General features: G+C 36.9%; 2 protein-coding genes and 1 long non-coding RNA gene across 3 annotated transcripts; all 3 read left to right on the plus strand.

The window, feature by feature from the left end:
- On the plus strand, positions 1–1,521 carry LOC117620129. Its single transcript, XR_004584676.1, has 4 exons — positions 1–333; positions 473–565; positions 1,141–1,291; positions 1,399–1,521. It is a non-coding gene; the product is annotated as an uncharacterized LOC117620129 (long non-coding RNA).
- A 2,509-nt stretch (positions 1,522–4,030) lies between these two features.
- On the plus strand, positions 4,031–6,930 carry LOC117618094. Its single transcript, XM_034347718.1, has 3 exons — positions 4,031–4,480; positions 4,583–4,709; positions 6,608–6,930. Exons 1-3 carry the CDS (start codon positions 4,031–4,033, stop codon positions 6,928–6,930), a joined length of 900 nt encoding a protein of 299 aa, XP_034203609.1.
- A 3,555-nt stretch (positions 6,931–10,485) lies between these two features.
- LOC117620312 (OVARIAN TUMOR DOMAIN-containing deubiquitinating enzyme 5-like) lies at positions 10,486–12,748 on the plus strand. The gene is made up of 3 exons (XM_034350476.1): positions 10,486–10,808; positions 11,099–11,200; positions 11,504–12,748. Exons 2-3 carry the CDS (start codon positions 11,109–11,111, stop codon positions 12,366–12,368), a joined length of 957 nt encoding a protein of 318 aa, XP_034206367.1. The 5' UTR covers positions 10,486–10,808; positions 11,099–11,108; the 3' UTR covers positions 12,369–12,748.
- Positions 12,749–13,863: the final 1,115 nt, after the last annotated feature.

A 13,863-nucleotide genomic window follows, 5' to 3' on the forward strand; every position in this document is an offset into this window, starting at 1 on the left:
AGCAGCTCGGAATATAGGTGTACTTTTCAAGCAAGAGATTAAAGGAGCTTGGGTAAAATTTTCAAATTATCCAGAGACTCAAGTAAATCTATTATTTGAGCATTTCATAGAAGTTGGATATACTTACACATGTTCTGAGGAAGAATTGAAGGTTGCATTCACCGAACATATAAAAAAAATAAAAAAATTGCTGATTGGATGTGGAACTTGAGAAGGCCAATTTTTCAAAAATACAAAAGCACTGGTCAGAGATATGCAAACCGCCCAGAGAATGTACCTGATCCTGCAATATGGATTGCAATGGTTGATGAATGGTTAAAGCCTGAGTGGCAGGTAAACGTTAATTTAAATAAGATGTTTTAGCTATTTCATACATTATTATTGAGTTACCATTCTATTGTGGGTTATTAATTTTTACATCGTTTGCAATAACTATCTATTTGATGGCATCTACTTTGAATTATATTTGCAGGATCAAAGTAAAAGAAACATATCTAATCAGGAAAAATCAACAATAGTGCACAACACTGGTTCATTTCCAATGGCGAAATACCAAAAAGATGAGGTAAACAATTGAATATTTTATGTAAGGCATGTATGTAAAGGTCTTCAACTATTTTCATCGTTGAAGCTATGATTGTGAAGTTGGTGATTGCACTAGTATCATGATTAGAGCTTATGTCATTTGTTTTTTAAGGGAACTTGGATGACTGAATTTATTGTCTTATCATATTCATGTTTTCTTGTTAACAACTTGATAGAACTGTAATTGAACCTAATCCAATCGATTGTTTCAAAAAAAATTCATATAAGTAAGGGTAAGAATGGAGAAGGAGAAAATTGGCCAAGCAAAAAGGCGAAAGAACTTTATGTATGGTTTCCACTTCAATGTCCAGCTTCTTATTTTTCCATTAGCATGATATTGTGTCTATATATGAAACATGTGTTTATAGTTTTACTACAGGAAAAAATGGAAAACAAAAAGGCTATTGTTGAATAGGAAAACCTTGATGTCAATGATTGGGATATATATAGGGAGGTGATTGCCCAGAGTCATGGTCGTGTTCTTGGCTTTGGCGGTGGCGTTAAAGCTAAAAATGCGTACTACTCCTCAACTAACCAAAACTGTAATAAGCGTAGGTGCGTGGAATTGGAAGAAAATCATGAGCATTTGAAAGAGGAATTGAATGATGTCAAAGGTCAATTGAGCACTTTGCAACAACAAGTTCAAATGCTGATTAACAATAACCCACAAAATTCTACTCACAGTGCAAGGCAATCACCTAATGCGGTATAGCTTTTGTTATGTATATTACTTCTTAATTGCATTTGTTACTCCCATTTTCAAATTATATTAGGTCTTATTATAGTTCTTTGTTTTTGTTTTTGTTATACCAGGACAATGTGGGAAGTTGTTCTGATGCTTATCTTAGTGATGATGTCGTGGAAGAGCCCAACTAGTTCTTTTATCATCTGCCAAAGACATTTTATTTAGTAATGTCAGAATTCAAAGTTTAGAAGTTGGAGACATATATGAGTTGATATGAAATGAATATTGTTCAATTCTTTTATATTAATGAATGACAAAAACATATTTATGAAAAAAGTTTCTGATTGGAAATATTATTTATATATTTTATTATGAAAATATAATATTTATGAGAATAATTATTCTATTTACTACAGTTCTGATTACATTTTCGACATCCTTGCTCATTGTAAAAAACTTTTATGACAACCTATATTGATTAGAAATATAACTTACGAGTCATTTTCGAGAATAGTGATTTCATTTATGACACCACATTCCCATGGTAATTGGCTACTTCCGATGACACGTTTCATTATTTCCAACCGGTCTACACCGTCATAAATAACATTTCTGACGACCTATGTTCCTCACAAATAGGTCCTACGCATTATTTCCAACAAAGAATAATTATTTTTCAATGCAATTTTTCTCTCGAAAATGTTTATTTCAGATGAACAAACATAGTTGGAAATAAATTTAGTCCTCGGAAATAGTATTTCAGACAAGATTTCTTGTCATAAAAGTTTTGTCGGAAACAACAAAAGCCATCTTATAAGAAATAGATCCGACTACCTTCGAATTATTTCCGACTATTTTGGTATATCGGAAATACTAAATTATCATTGTTTGTCAAATTAATTTCCGACGATGTCATAATATTTACGACACACATCACTGGTTGAAAATAAAACCTTTTTTGACGGCTCGTCGGAAATGTACCTTTTCCGATGATCGCTTTTCCGACACCGTCTGACGGCCATCTGCTCTCGGAACAACGTTTTTCCGACTTCGTTTTGCCTTCACAAAAAAGTTTTTTTTTTTTTTTTTTGTAGTGTATTAACCTTTCATAATACCCATCATTATATACTTGTAAGCTTCCAATTATGGTTGGTAAATGATTTAGGCCTCTCTACCCCTATAAATAGTGGATCCAAATATGAATGGAATACAAGTTGATTTGAGCAAATTATACTGCCTCTTTCTTCCTCTTATTTCTCCTTATAGATTTCCTAGTTTCACAACACGTTATCAGCACGAAAGCTCTTGGTAATGTTCTTCTCCATAGCTTACATTCATCCATATATATATTTTCTTTTATCTACAAAACTCGATGACGGCTGATTTTTTTAAAATCATGTTTTTGACATGATTTAAATTGCCGAGAGTATCACCTAATTTAAAGTCTGTATGCTTATGGGTTCTCCAATGTAGGCCTCATCATTTGGCCCGCGGGCTCATGGGCCGATGGGGGCCCGGCTGGCCCGTCTTGGGCCAAGCTAGGCTTGAGCTTAGGTGTCTGAAGCCCGGGCCAGCCCATAGGCCCGGCCCGATTAAGCCCAAGAAAGCCCGGCCCGGCCCGCCCACAAAAACCCGGCCCGTGAGGCCCGCATATATATATATATATATATATATATAATTATGTATAAATAAGAGTTTAGGTTTAGGATTATATCACTTAAATCACATATATAATTTGTTTCTTTTCATTTACTTTTCTTTACTCATTCCTAGTTTATAATTGGATGATTAGCACGTTAATTTGTGTCAATTATAATCATATCACGAAACATAATCGTACCACCAAATATAATCATGCTTTTCTTGAACACATCACCAAATATTTGCATATTTATTCATACCATCCTTTAATTTTTTTTATTTTTTATGCTTAGTATTTTTTTAAATGATTTCTTAAAACGTATTACGATCTAATTATGTAATAACCTCAAAAATAATACTTGATTTTATTATTTTTGTGGAAAATCTTATAAGTTGTGTGACTTTATTGGGCGTTTTATGAATTTGGGTTGAAGTGAAAATATTGGAATTAAGTGAGTTTAATCTCAAATTTGGACTAAAATGCCTTTATGATTAAGTTATGAATTTTTTTTTAAATGAAGTAGGGCCCGTTTAAGCCCAGCCCAATGGGCTTTCTCAAGCCCGGCTCATGGGTCGGGCTTGGGCTTTGAATTTTCTAAAAAAACCCGGCCCGATATTTTCTCTCTTCTCTTTAAAGCCCGGTCCGGCCCAGCCCATTAACGAGCCCTACTCCAATGAATGCATGAACATGTAGTTTTTTTTTTTTTTTTGGTTGTTATATGACCACTATTAATTGAAAACTTGTATGCATGCTTGTTGTAGCTATTTAAAACACGAGTACTATGCAATTTATTTATTTCTTTCTTTCTTTCATTTCTACTTTGAAGTTTTTATTTTATTTTATTTAAACACAATATGTTATGATGAGTTTTTTTTTTCTTTTTCTTTTTAACAAGAGATCAGGGCCTGAAGTTCCTCGATCCTCGTAATAGATAAGGACCTGAAGTTCTTTTATCGAATCAGAACCTAAGTTTCTGTGATTCAAAATAATTGAAGGCATGAAGTTCCTCAATTCTAATTGTCTAAACATCCCAAACCAGAAGTTTTGGTCATTATATATTTATGTTTTACTATATCAACAATGAGCTCTAACATATTCCATTTTATTTTATATAGAAAATGTCGAACTTGGCAAAGCTCGAATTTGTTGCACTTGACATCTCTGGAAAGAACTACCTTTCATGGATCAATGATGCTGAGGTTCATCTTGAGGCTATGAACCTAAGGGAAACCATTAAGGAAGGCAATGAGGCATCCTTGGTGGATCGAGCGAAAGCCATGATTTTTCTCAAACGCCACATCCATGAAGGATTGAAGTGTGAATACCTTACGGTCAAGGATCCGTTGGCCCTTTGGGGAAATCTCAAGGAAAGATATGACCATCAAAGGACGGTTATTCTTCCTAAGGCTCGCCATGATTGGATGCACTTGCGTCTACAAGATTTCAAATCAATGGCTGACTATAATTCTGCTCTATTCAGAATTAGCTCCAAGTTACGACTTTGTGGAGAGAATATAACTGATGCAGACCTATTGGAGAAAACTTTCACCATATTTCATGCCTCCAATGTGATTTTGCAACAACAATATCGAGAGCGAGGTTTCCACAAGTATTCAGACCTCATATCTTGTCTACTTCTAGCTGAATAGAATAATGAACTTCTGATGCAGAACCATCAGTCCCGTCCAACTAGATTTGCACTACTCCATGAAGTGAATGCTGCCTTGGCACCATCTCATGAGGCATATGCTACCTCATCACATGGCGACCGTCGTCGAGGACGTGGTCGTGGTAGGGGTACCCGTAATGGTCAAGACCAAAATAGTAATAGAAATCGCTTGGGTCCAAGAAATACCCAAGCATCCCATAACCACTAGAAGTGGAACAAACAAGACAAGGCAAATGGCTCCCAACCTTCAACTGACAGGGTGATTGAGGAAGCATGTCATAGGTGTGGTACAAATGGGCATTGGGCACGTGTATGCCACACACCAAAACATTTGGTTGATCTTTACCAAGCCTCAATCAAGGGCAAAGAAAAAAAGGGTAAGACATATTGGATGGATGTTGATCCAACAGAGTTAGAACCAGTGGATGCAACTCACCTTGATGTTTCAGACCTCTTTGTTGATATTGATGGCAAATCTTTTGATCCTATGATTGGTGGTGGGATGCTTCCCAATTAATTTTGTTGTATTTTTTTTTCTTCGCTTTATGTTGTTTGAGCTAAGTTTATTTCCTGTTTATTTTTATTTTTCCTTTACACATGTTAGTTTGGATCTTTTTCATTGAATAAAATTGAATAAAAGACTTTATTTGCATTTTATTTTTCTGAATAACATTTATATATATATATATATATATATTCTTATAAATTTGAAGGCATGGAAAACAATCATGGATGCTCTCGTTTTGGGAGAAATGACGAAGACATTTGTCTTGCGGATAGTGCAACTATGCACACAATTCTTCGAGATAAAAAATATTTTGATAATTTACATTTATCAAAAGCAAAGGTAGCTATCATACTAGGTTCTGCAAACCTAATTGACGGTCTGGAAGAGCTCAAATTTTGTTACCCAATGAGACTCAATTCTCCATTGATAACGCTTTGTACTCTTTGAGATCGAGAAGAAATTTACTTAGCTTTAAAGACATTCGAATGAACGGATACCATATTGAAACTAGAAAGGATCACAATGTGGGGTATCTTTGCATTACTACCAATATCAACAACTAGAGGCGTATATTGGAAACATTTCCTGCTTTCTCTTCTAGGTTATATTATACAACCATCAAAGCAGTTGAAGTCCATGCTATCATGAACCAGAAGTTCATTGACCCAACGACTCTCATGCTTTGGCATAATCGTCTTGGGCATCCTGGATCCACAATGATAAGTAGGATTATTTCAAATTCAAATGGACATCCTTTAAAGCCTTACCATAGTACTTTGTCCATTGATCAGTCTTGCAAAGCTTACTTCCAAGGGAAATTGATCATCAGACCATCTCCGTCAAAACTTGACTTTGAATGTCCATCTTTCTTACAGAGAATTCAAGGGGATATTTGTGGGCCAATTCACCCATCTTGTGGACCATTTCGTTATTTTATGGTTTTAATCGATACATCTACAAGATGGTCATACGTTTCCCTATTGTCAACTCGCAATGTTGCTTTTGCTAGGCTCCTTGCTCAGATAATTAAATTACGAGCACAATTCCCTGATTATCCAATAAAGTCAATTTGACTTGATAACGCTGGTGAGTTTACCTCCCAAACTTTTGATGCCTATTGCATGTCACTTGGGATTGATGTTGAGCACCCAGTTCCCCATGTCCATACTCAAAATGGATTAGCATAAGCTTTTATTAAGCGTCTCCAGTTCATTGCTCGAACTTTGCTATTGAAGACAAAGTTGCCAACTTCTGCTTGGGAACATGCAATTTTACATGGAGCAACTTTAGTCCGCTTGAGGCCCGTTGCCCAACTCCGATTCTCCCCTTTACAACTTGCCTTTAGGAGACAACCCAATATATCACATTTAGGGGTTTTTGGTTATGTAGTTTATGTACAATTTGCACCCCCACAACTCACTAAAATGGGTCCTCAACGTCGATTGGGAATATACATTGGTTTTGATTCACTAACTATCATTCTCTATCTCGAACCTATGACATGAGATACTTTTACAGCACGCTTTGCGGACTGTCACTATAATGAGACATTTTTCCCGCCGTTAAGGGGAGAAAAGATCGTTCCTGAAGAACATCGTGAATTAGGTTGGAACATATCCATTATGTCTCATCTTGACCCTCGTACAACTCAAAGTGAAAATGAAGTACAAAAGATTGTCCACCTTCAGCAAATTGCTAATCAAATGCCAAAGGCATTCACTGACATAGGAAAAGTGACAAAATCACATATACCTGAAGCAAATACACCAGCAAGGATTGATATCCCAATCAGATTAACCAATGTTGCAGCAAATGAATCATCTACTGCACGGCTGAAGTGAGGTAGACCTATTGGTTTGAAGGACTCAGCTCCTAGAAAGAGAAAATCGAAAGCATATTCCAACCCCAATGAAAACGCTCATGAAGATATTATTGGGAAAGAGATTGGCCTTGAACCTACAAATCATCCAGAGAGTGAAAGTGTCATTGAAAAGACACAAGCCAATGAAGAGGAAAAGATACGTAATACAGAAATTTCTGTAAATTTCGCATGCAATGATGAATTGTGGGACCGTAGTGAAATGGTTATCGATTATATTTTTTCTTTCGTAGTAGCTGTTGAAATTATAAAAGGTCATGAAGATATTGAACCACTATATGTTGATGAATGCAAAGAGAGGCCTGATTGGCCAAAGTAGAAAGACGCAATCCAAGTTAAGTTAAATTCCTTGGAAAAACGGGGTTGATTCGGACCTGTGGTTCAAACACCGCAAGGTGTAAAACCTGTGGGATATAAATGGGTGTTCACAAGAAAGTGTAATGAGAAAAATGAGATTACAAGGTATAAGGCACGACTCGTTACGCAAGGATTTTCTCACAGGCCTGGGATTGATTATGAAGAAACATATTCTCCTGTTATGGATGCAATTACGTTCCATTATTTAATAAGTCTTGCAATTTCAGAAAAACTTGACATGCGTCTTATGGACGTTGTTACTGCATACTTGTATGGGGAGTTAGATGCCAATATTTATATGAAAGTCCCAGAAAGACTCAAGTTGGCAAAATCAAACACTAAATCACTGAACATGTACTCCATTAAGTTGAGACGTTCACTATATGGGTTGAAACAATCCGGAGAATGTGGTATAATTGTCTTAGTGAATATTTGATTAAGGAAGACTACATCAATGATCCCATATGCCCTTGTGTTTTTATAAAGAAATCGAATTCTAGATTTGCAATCGTAGCAGTGTATGTCGACGACATGAACTTAATTGGAACTCCTGAAGAGATCATTAAAACTACTGAATATTTAAAGTGTGAATTTGAGATGAAAGACCTTGGAAAAACTAAATATTGTTTGGGCTTGCAGATCGAGCATCATCCCAATGGTATTCTTGTCCATCAATCAGCTTACACAGAAAAAATTTTGAAGCGATTTTATATGGATAATGCTCATTCGTTGAGCACTCCAATAGTAGTTCGTCCACTAGACACAAATAAAGATCCATTCCGTCCTAAAGAGGATGATGAAATGATACTCAGTCCAGAAGTACCATATCTTAGTGCGATAGGTGCTTTATTATATTTAGCCCAATGTACTAGGCCAAATATTGCATTTCCAGTAAATTTATTAGCCAGGTATAGTTCAGCTTCAACACGTAGACACTGGAATAGTATAAAGCATATCTTGCACTACCTTCGCGGAACAACTGAAATGGGCCTGTTTTATTCGAACGAACCTCCCAATGGTCTAAATCTTGTTGGATACCCGGATTCTGGGTATCTCTCTGATCCACATAAGGGTCGCTCCCAAACTGGTTAAGTGTTTACTTGTGAAAATATAGCAATCTCATGGCGATCTACAAAACAAACGTTGGTTGCTACTTCTAATCATGCAGAAATTCTTGCGCTCCATGTGGCCAGTAGAGAATGTGTTTGGTTAAGATCCCTAGTTCATCACATTTGGAAACATGTGATCTTTCTTCAACAACAAAAGCTCTGACAATCATGTATGAAGACAATGCTGCTTGTGTAGCTCAAAATCAAACATATACCACCAAAGTTCTTCTACCCACATGAGCTTCAAAAGAATCAAGAGATTGAAGTCAAACAAATTTGTTCCCAAGATAACCTAGCAGACCTCTTCACCAAAGCTCTTCCGAAGTCTATATTTCAGAAGTTGGTATATGATATAGGGATGGGATGACTTTACAAGCAATCAGACTGTTGAAGATCAGGGGGAGATATCAATCGAGGAAACTCCTCAGTTTTACTACATCAGATGTATGTGCAACATACTCTTTTTTTCTTTGATCAGGTTTTTATCCCATGTGATTTTTCCTGACAAGGTTTTTAACAAGGCAACATTTAGCACATCCAACATGATATCATTGTATGGTGGATATCCAAGAGGGAGTGTTATAAATCCATACGTTATGGGTTTATAGGTTATGGATGCCCACAATAATAGCCACTATTAACCTATCATAATACCCATCATTATATACTTGTAACCTACCAATTATGGTTGGTAAATGATTTAGGCCTCTCTACCCCTATAAATAGTGGATCCAAATATGAATAGAATACAAGTTGATTTGAGCAAATTACACTGCCTCTTTCTTCCTCTTATTTCTCCTTACAAATTACCTAGTTTCACAATATTTTGTGGGTTTTTTAGCTAAATTTTAACTAAAAAATAGGGAGCACCAAAGTCCAAGCCCATTGGAGCTCTTCCATATGGATAAGCAAATGAGATACTTTATGGTGCCTCATGTTACGCCACTCCTATTACCCACTAGAAACAAGCCGTTCCCAGTACTTCCTTTTACCCACTCAAAGCAATCTGTTTTCCGTACTTCCTTTAAGCCATAAGAAATAATTAATTTTCTGTTAACTAGTTTTACCTACTGGAAATAAGCATGTCTCAATGCTCTTTTTTACTCGTTGGAAATACGCTGGTTCCACACCTCTTGTTACCTTTTGGAAATAAGGGAAGATCCCTGCCTTATATAATTTGGCATTCATGACCCAGGCAAAGGGACCTTTCTCTAGGTTGCTGCAAGCACCCAAGCAACCATTGACCCATTTCCCTTGGTTACTGCCAGCATCCCATCCATAACCTCCTCAAATGTTTCTCTCACATTTCTATTCTTGAAATCCTTCTTCCCTGTAAAGCCCAGACAGAAGCATAACCCCAAGCCTTTACTTCATCCTCCCATCTCTAGAACTCATAAACTTCTCTAAGAAGCATACCCATAAACACCATAATCTTCAAAGTCCCAAGCTATGCATTCCATCACCATAGTCAAAACGTCATTAAACACCAAAATCTCCTAAAAACCTTATTCCCAAGCTCAAGAATAGCCAACACCAAGGGAAACACATCTATTCTCATTTGCTAAACTTGTGGTCTTTAGCTCCCACACCTCATGCCTCTCATGTCAAGCCCTTTTCTAATTTTGTCTCAAGCATTGAATCTCATTTCCATTTCTAGTTCTAGGAGCCAAAGAGGAGTCCAAACAAAGTACTCTCTAAGATCCACTATCTTTTGGAGTGTTTTGGGTTTAGTTCTTGCTAACTCATAAATGGGGTACACAAAGGCTTGATGCACCTTATTTCCAGCAGTCCAACAACCAGCAACCAGTCAAGCCTTCCAATAAAAAGACCCCAACAATCACCCAATTGTTCTTTGTAATGGTTGTTTTGGTGTATTTGTTTGTTATTATGCGTAGTTATTATTGAGAGTCATATTTTTCCCATATTTATCATAAGTTTTGTCACTTTAAGGCTACATGAGATAATTGGTGTAAATCGTGACGGCGCTTCTTCAAATAGTGATGATAGTGTTCATTTAGGCACTAAATTAATTTAGAGTTTTGTGATATTTGTTCGGAATTATGATTAATGTGGTCGCGTGGGGTATAGTAGTTTTTTTAGCATGTTATTTTTCCCCTTCTCTTTTCTGTAACTCTTTATCTCATACCACCGTCACCTCTCTAGATTCGCAAACTCTCAGTTTCAGCCGCAATCCCTAATTTCATTTACTCGGCCCATATCTCGAACTCAAACCCTAACCCAAACTATCATCTCTCATCTCTCATCTCTCATCTCTCACACTCTGTTTCTCTGTCAAACTCCCAGACGTCGCCGGTCAACCAGGGTCATCAACTGCAGTCTGCAAGGGGTAATCAAATTTGATTAGGACTCTCAGGTAATTAGATTTCGTTATACATATCAGCTCAAATTAATTTGGATTTTCAGGTTCATAATCTCAGCATGCCCAAATCGTTGGTTCAAATCCGTGAACCGAAACAGTGTCTTATTTTTTTATTGTAAAATTAGCTCTTGGTCTGTTATCTTTCATGTTTGGATTTGGTTTAGTCATGAAAATTTCTTACTTTCTTCTTTTATTAGATGTTGGGTTAGGCCAGGGTTTAGTAAGTGTGAAAGTTTATGATCTTCCTGATGGATAATACTAATACTTTTCAACGTGGCTTTAAGGGTTGCTCAAATGGAGGATGCCCAAGAAGTATCTGAAACAATGTCAGACAAATTATCTGAAAATGCACAGGAAACTCGCGACGAAATGCTTTCAAGGCACAGGTTGTTTGCTCATCAAGTCTGCATTTTTATCAGTTGTTTTCTTCTACTTATTCTTATGATGTTGTATTTTGCTGGTGGTTACATTGGTAGTGCAAATAAGATCAGTTTAACTTATATATATTTGCATTGACGAACTTGTATTGGTGATGCGTTTTCATGTTCTCCAAGAAGTGGTTGATATAACAAGAATGACGATTTATTATATGTTCATTGAGGCTGGTGCCTTAAAATTGTTTAGGTCGACCTTGTTAACTTTCCCATAGATAGTTCTGTTATTCCCCTTTGACATGTCTGCTTATACAGGAAAGAGATATCAAAACTTCAGGACAAGGAAACTGAAATGAAGAAGGCAGCTGCCAAAGGGAGCAAGGCTGAACAAAAAGCTAAGAAAAAGCAGGTGGAGGAAGAGATTTCTCGGCTCTCTGCTAAGCTTAAAGAAAAACATGCTGAAGAACTTGCTTCATTAGGCTATAGCACTAGTAATGGAACTGAGAAAGCCAAACTTGACAATTTAGTCAAAGCCATAGCTGGTGTTTCTGTCCTCAGTCAACCTGACCAAGCAAAGCCCAGCAAGAGTTCAAAGAGGCGGGACAAAAGGGCTCAGCAAGATGCAGCTAGGGAGCAAAGAATTCAAGAAGAGCAGAGCAACCTAGTCAGTGATCGAATGATTGAGAATGAGAAACTAGCGAAAAAGCTTGAACCGCTTGGTTTGACCATTAATGAAATAAAGCCCGATGGTCATTGCCTCTACCGAGCTATCCAGGATCAGCTGGCCCATCTTTCCGGAGGTTCATCACCTTACACGTACCAAGAGCTTCGAGAAATGGTGGCTGCTTATATGAGGAAGCATGCATCTGATTTTCTCCCATTTTTCTTGTCAGAGAATCCAGTAGATGGAGATTCTGAGGATTCACTTGCAGAGAGGTTTGAGAACTACTGTAAAGAAGTGGAGTCAACAGCAGCATGGGGAGGACAGCTAGAGCTTGGTGCTTTAACTCACTGCCTCAAAAAGCATATCATGATATACTCAGGATCCTTCCCTGATGTGGAGATGGGCAAGGAGTACAAATCTGATAGCAGCAGTACTGGTTCTTCTGATTCGAGTATTATGTTGTCGTACCATAAGCATGCATTTGGGCTTGGTGAGCACTATAATTCTGTGGTCTGAATATGATAATCGAATAGCTGCTGCAACCCACGACAAAAACACACTTGGTTTGCTCATCACTTGATTTGTAATTTGTGGTGTGAACAAGCACGTTTTGAGCTCTACATTAATTATTGATACTACAGTAGATTGGTTATATTCAGATTGGTTCTCCCTTTAAGTTTTCTAAATTATCTGGACTAAGTTTTGTAGCCAAAAGTTTAGTAATCCAGATACTTTAGAACCAATGTTCAATGCTGTCAAATCTGTAATTGGCGGTTTGTTCCTGATTATTGTATTAATCTGGGAGTTTTGAAAGGAATGGAATATCATGGAAAGTTGTAATGAAAAGGGAATGAAATGAGAAAGAAAGGGAACAAAATCTTGTTTTATTAGTTTTATCATTGTATCTCTATGAGTTTCTTCTTTTGCTTTTGGATGGTGTATATGCCTTGCTATTAGTTCTGAAAATTGCAGCTGTTGACATCAAAGCTGGTATGGCTATTATTTTGTTTATTTATCATATAGTGTTTTTACTACTAGTTTAAACTATGACTCACTAGTGTCATGTGTTATGGTCTTTGAGAGTTGAAGCGAAAAGGACTCCTTTTCAGTCAGATTACTGTCACAGCTAAATATGCAAGAACTACTTCGTTTTCTCAGGAAAAAAAAAAAAAATTTGTTTTGTGGGTTTGATCTGCACTCTACTCTACTGCGTAACCTTTGTTCTTGTTAAATTTTGATTCTGTAAATTATGATCCATGCATTCAAATAGGACATTTAAAAAAATTCTTATTCCATCGAGTCCCTTTAGACCAAAAAAAATATGGAGTCTCTTTTAAAGATTATCTATATGAGGCTGTTTATGCTTTGTCGTTGGTGTATGTAGTAGTGCAAATGAGGTTAGAAATGGGGGAAGGAAATTTGATGCCAATGAACATGTGGTTTATGCCGATAAATTCAATCTCTCGGCTGACAATGAGATATAAGAGCACATTTACAAGGTATGCAATGGAAGGTCATGGAATTGGAGAAGCTGTGCAAGAAAATGCAAAATCAAATGGCAAAGTTTACAAAATCAAGAGCATCAAGCCAAATAACAAGAAGAGAGTCTGAAATTGAACCCGCTTAGGCCAGTCCAAATAACTGCATGAAAAATTTTCGCCACAGAATTTTTGTTCGGCCTATTTTCCCCCCACGTTATACAAAACTGGTCAATCTACTCTCACCATCATCTCTCGCAATTTTATCCAAGATACCATCAAATAAAATCACGTGTCGAACCTTTTGAGGGCCTCTTGGTCATATCATGCCATATTCTATACAAAAAGTGCCCTTAAATGTCGTCAAAAGAAAGTCAAGTGTTGATACCGTGACCTACTAAAATGAGGCATGAAATGACAAAGAGGCCCTTAAAGATGACTCATGTGTTCAACTCGTGACTCTATTTAACGGCATCCTATTGTGCAAGTAGTTTGACCAATTTTATATAGTTCCGAGGAGGGAGGGGGAAGGG

This window comes from Prunus dulcis, chromosome 2 (assembly GCF_902201215.1).
Source record: "Prunus dulcis chromosome 2, ALMONDv2, whole genome shotgun sequence".
Taxonomy (NCBI): domain Eukaryota; kingdom Viridiplantae; phylum Streptophyta; class Magnoliopsida; order Rosales; family Rosaceae; genus Prunus; species Prunus dulcis.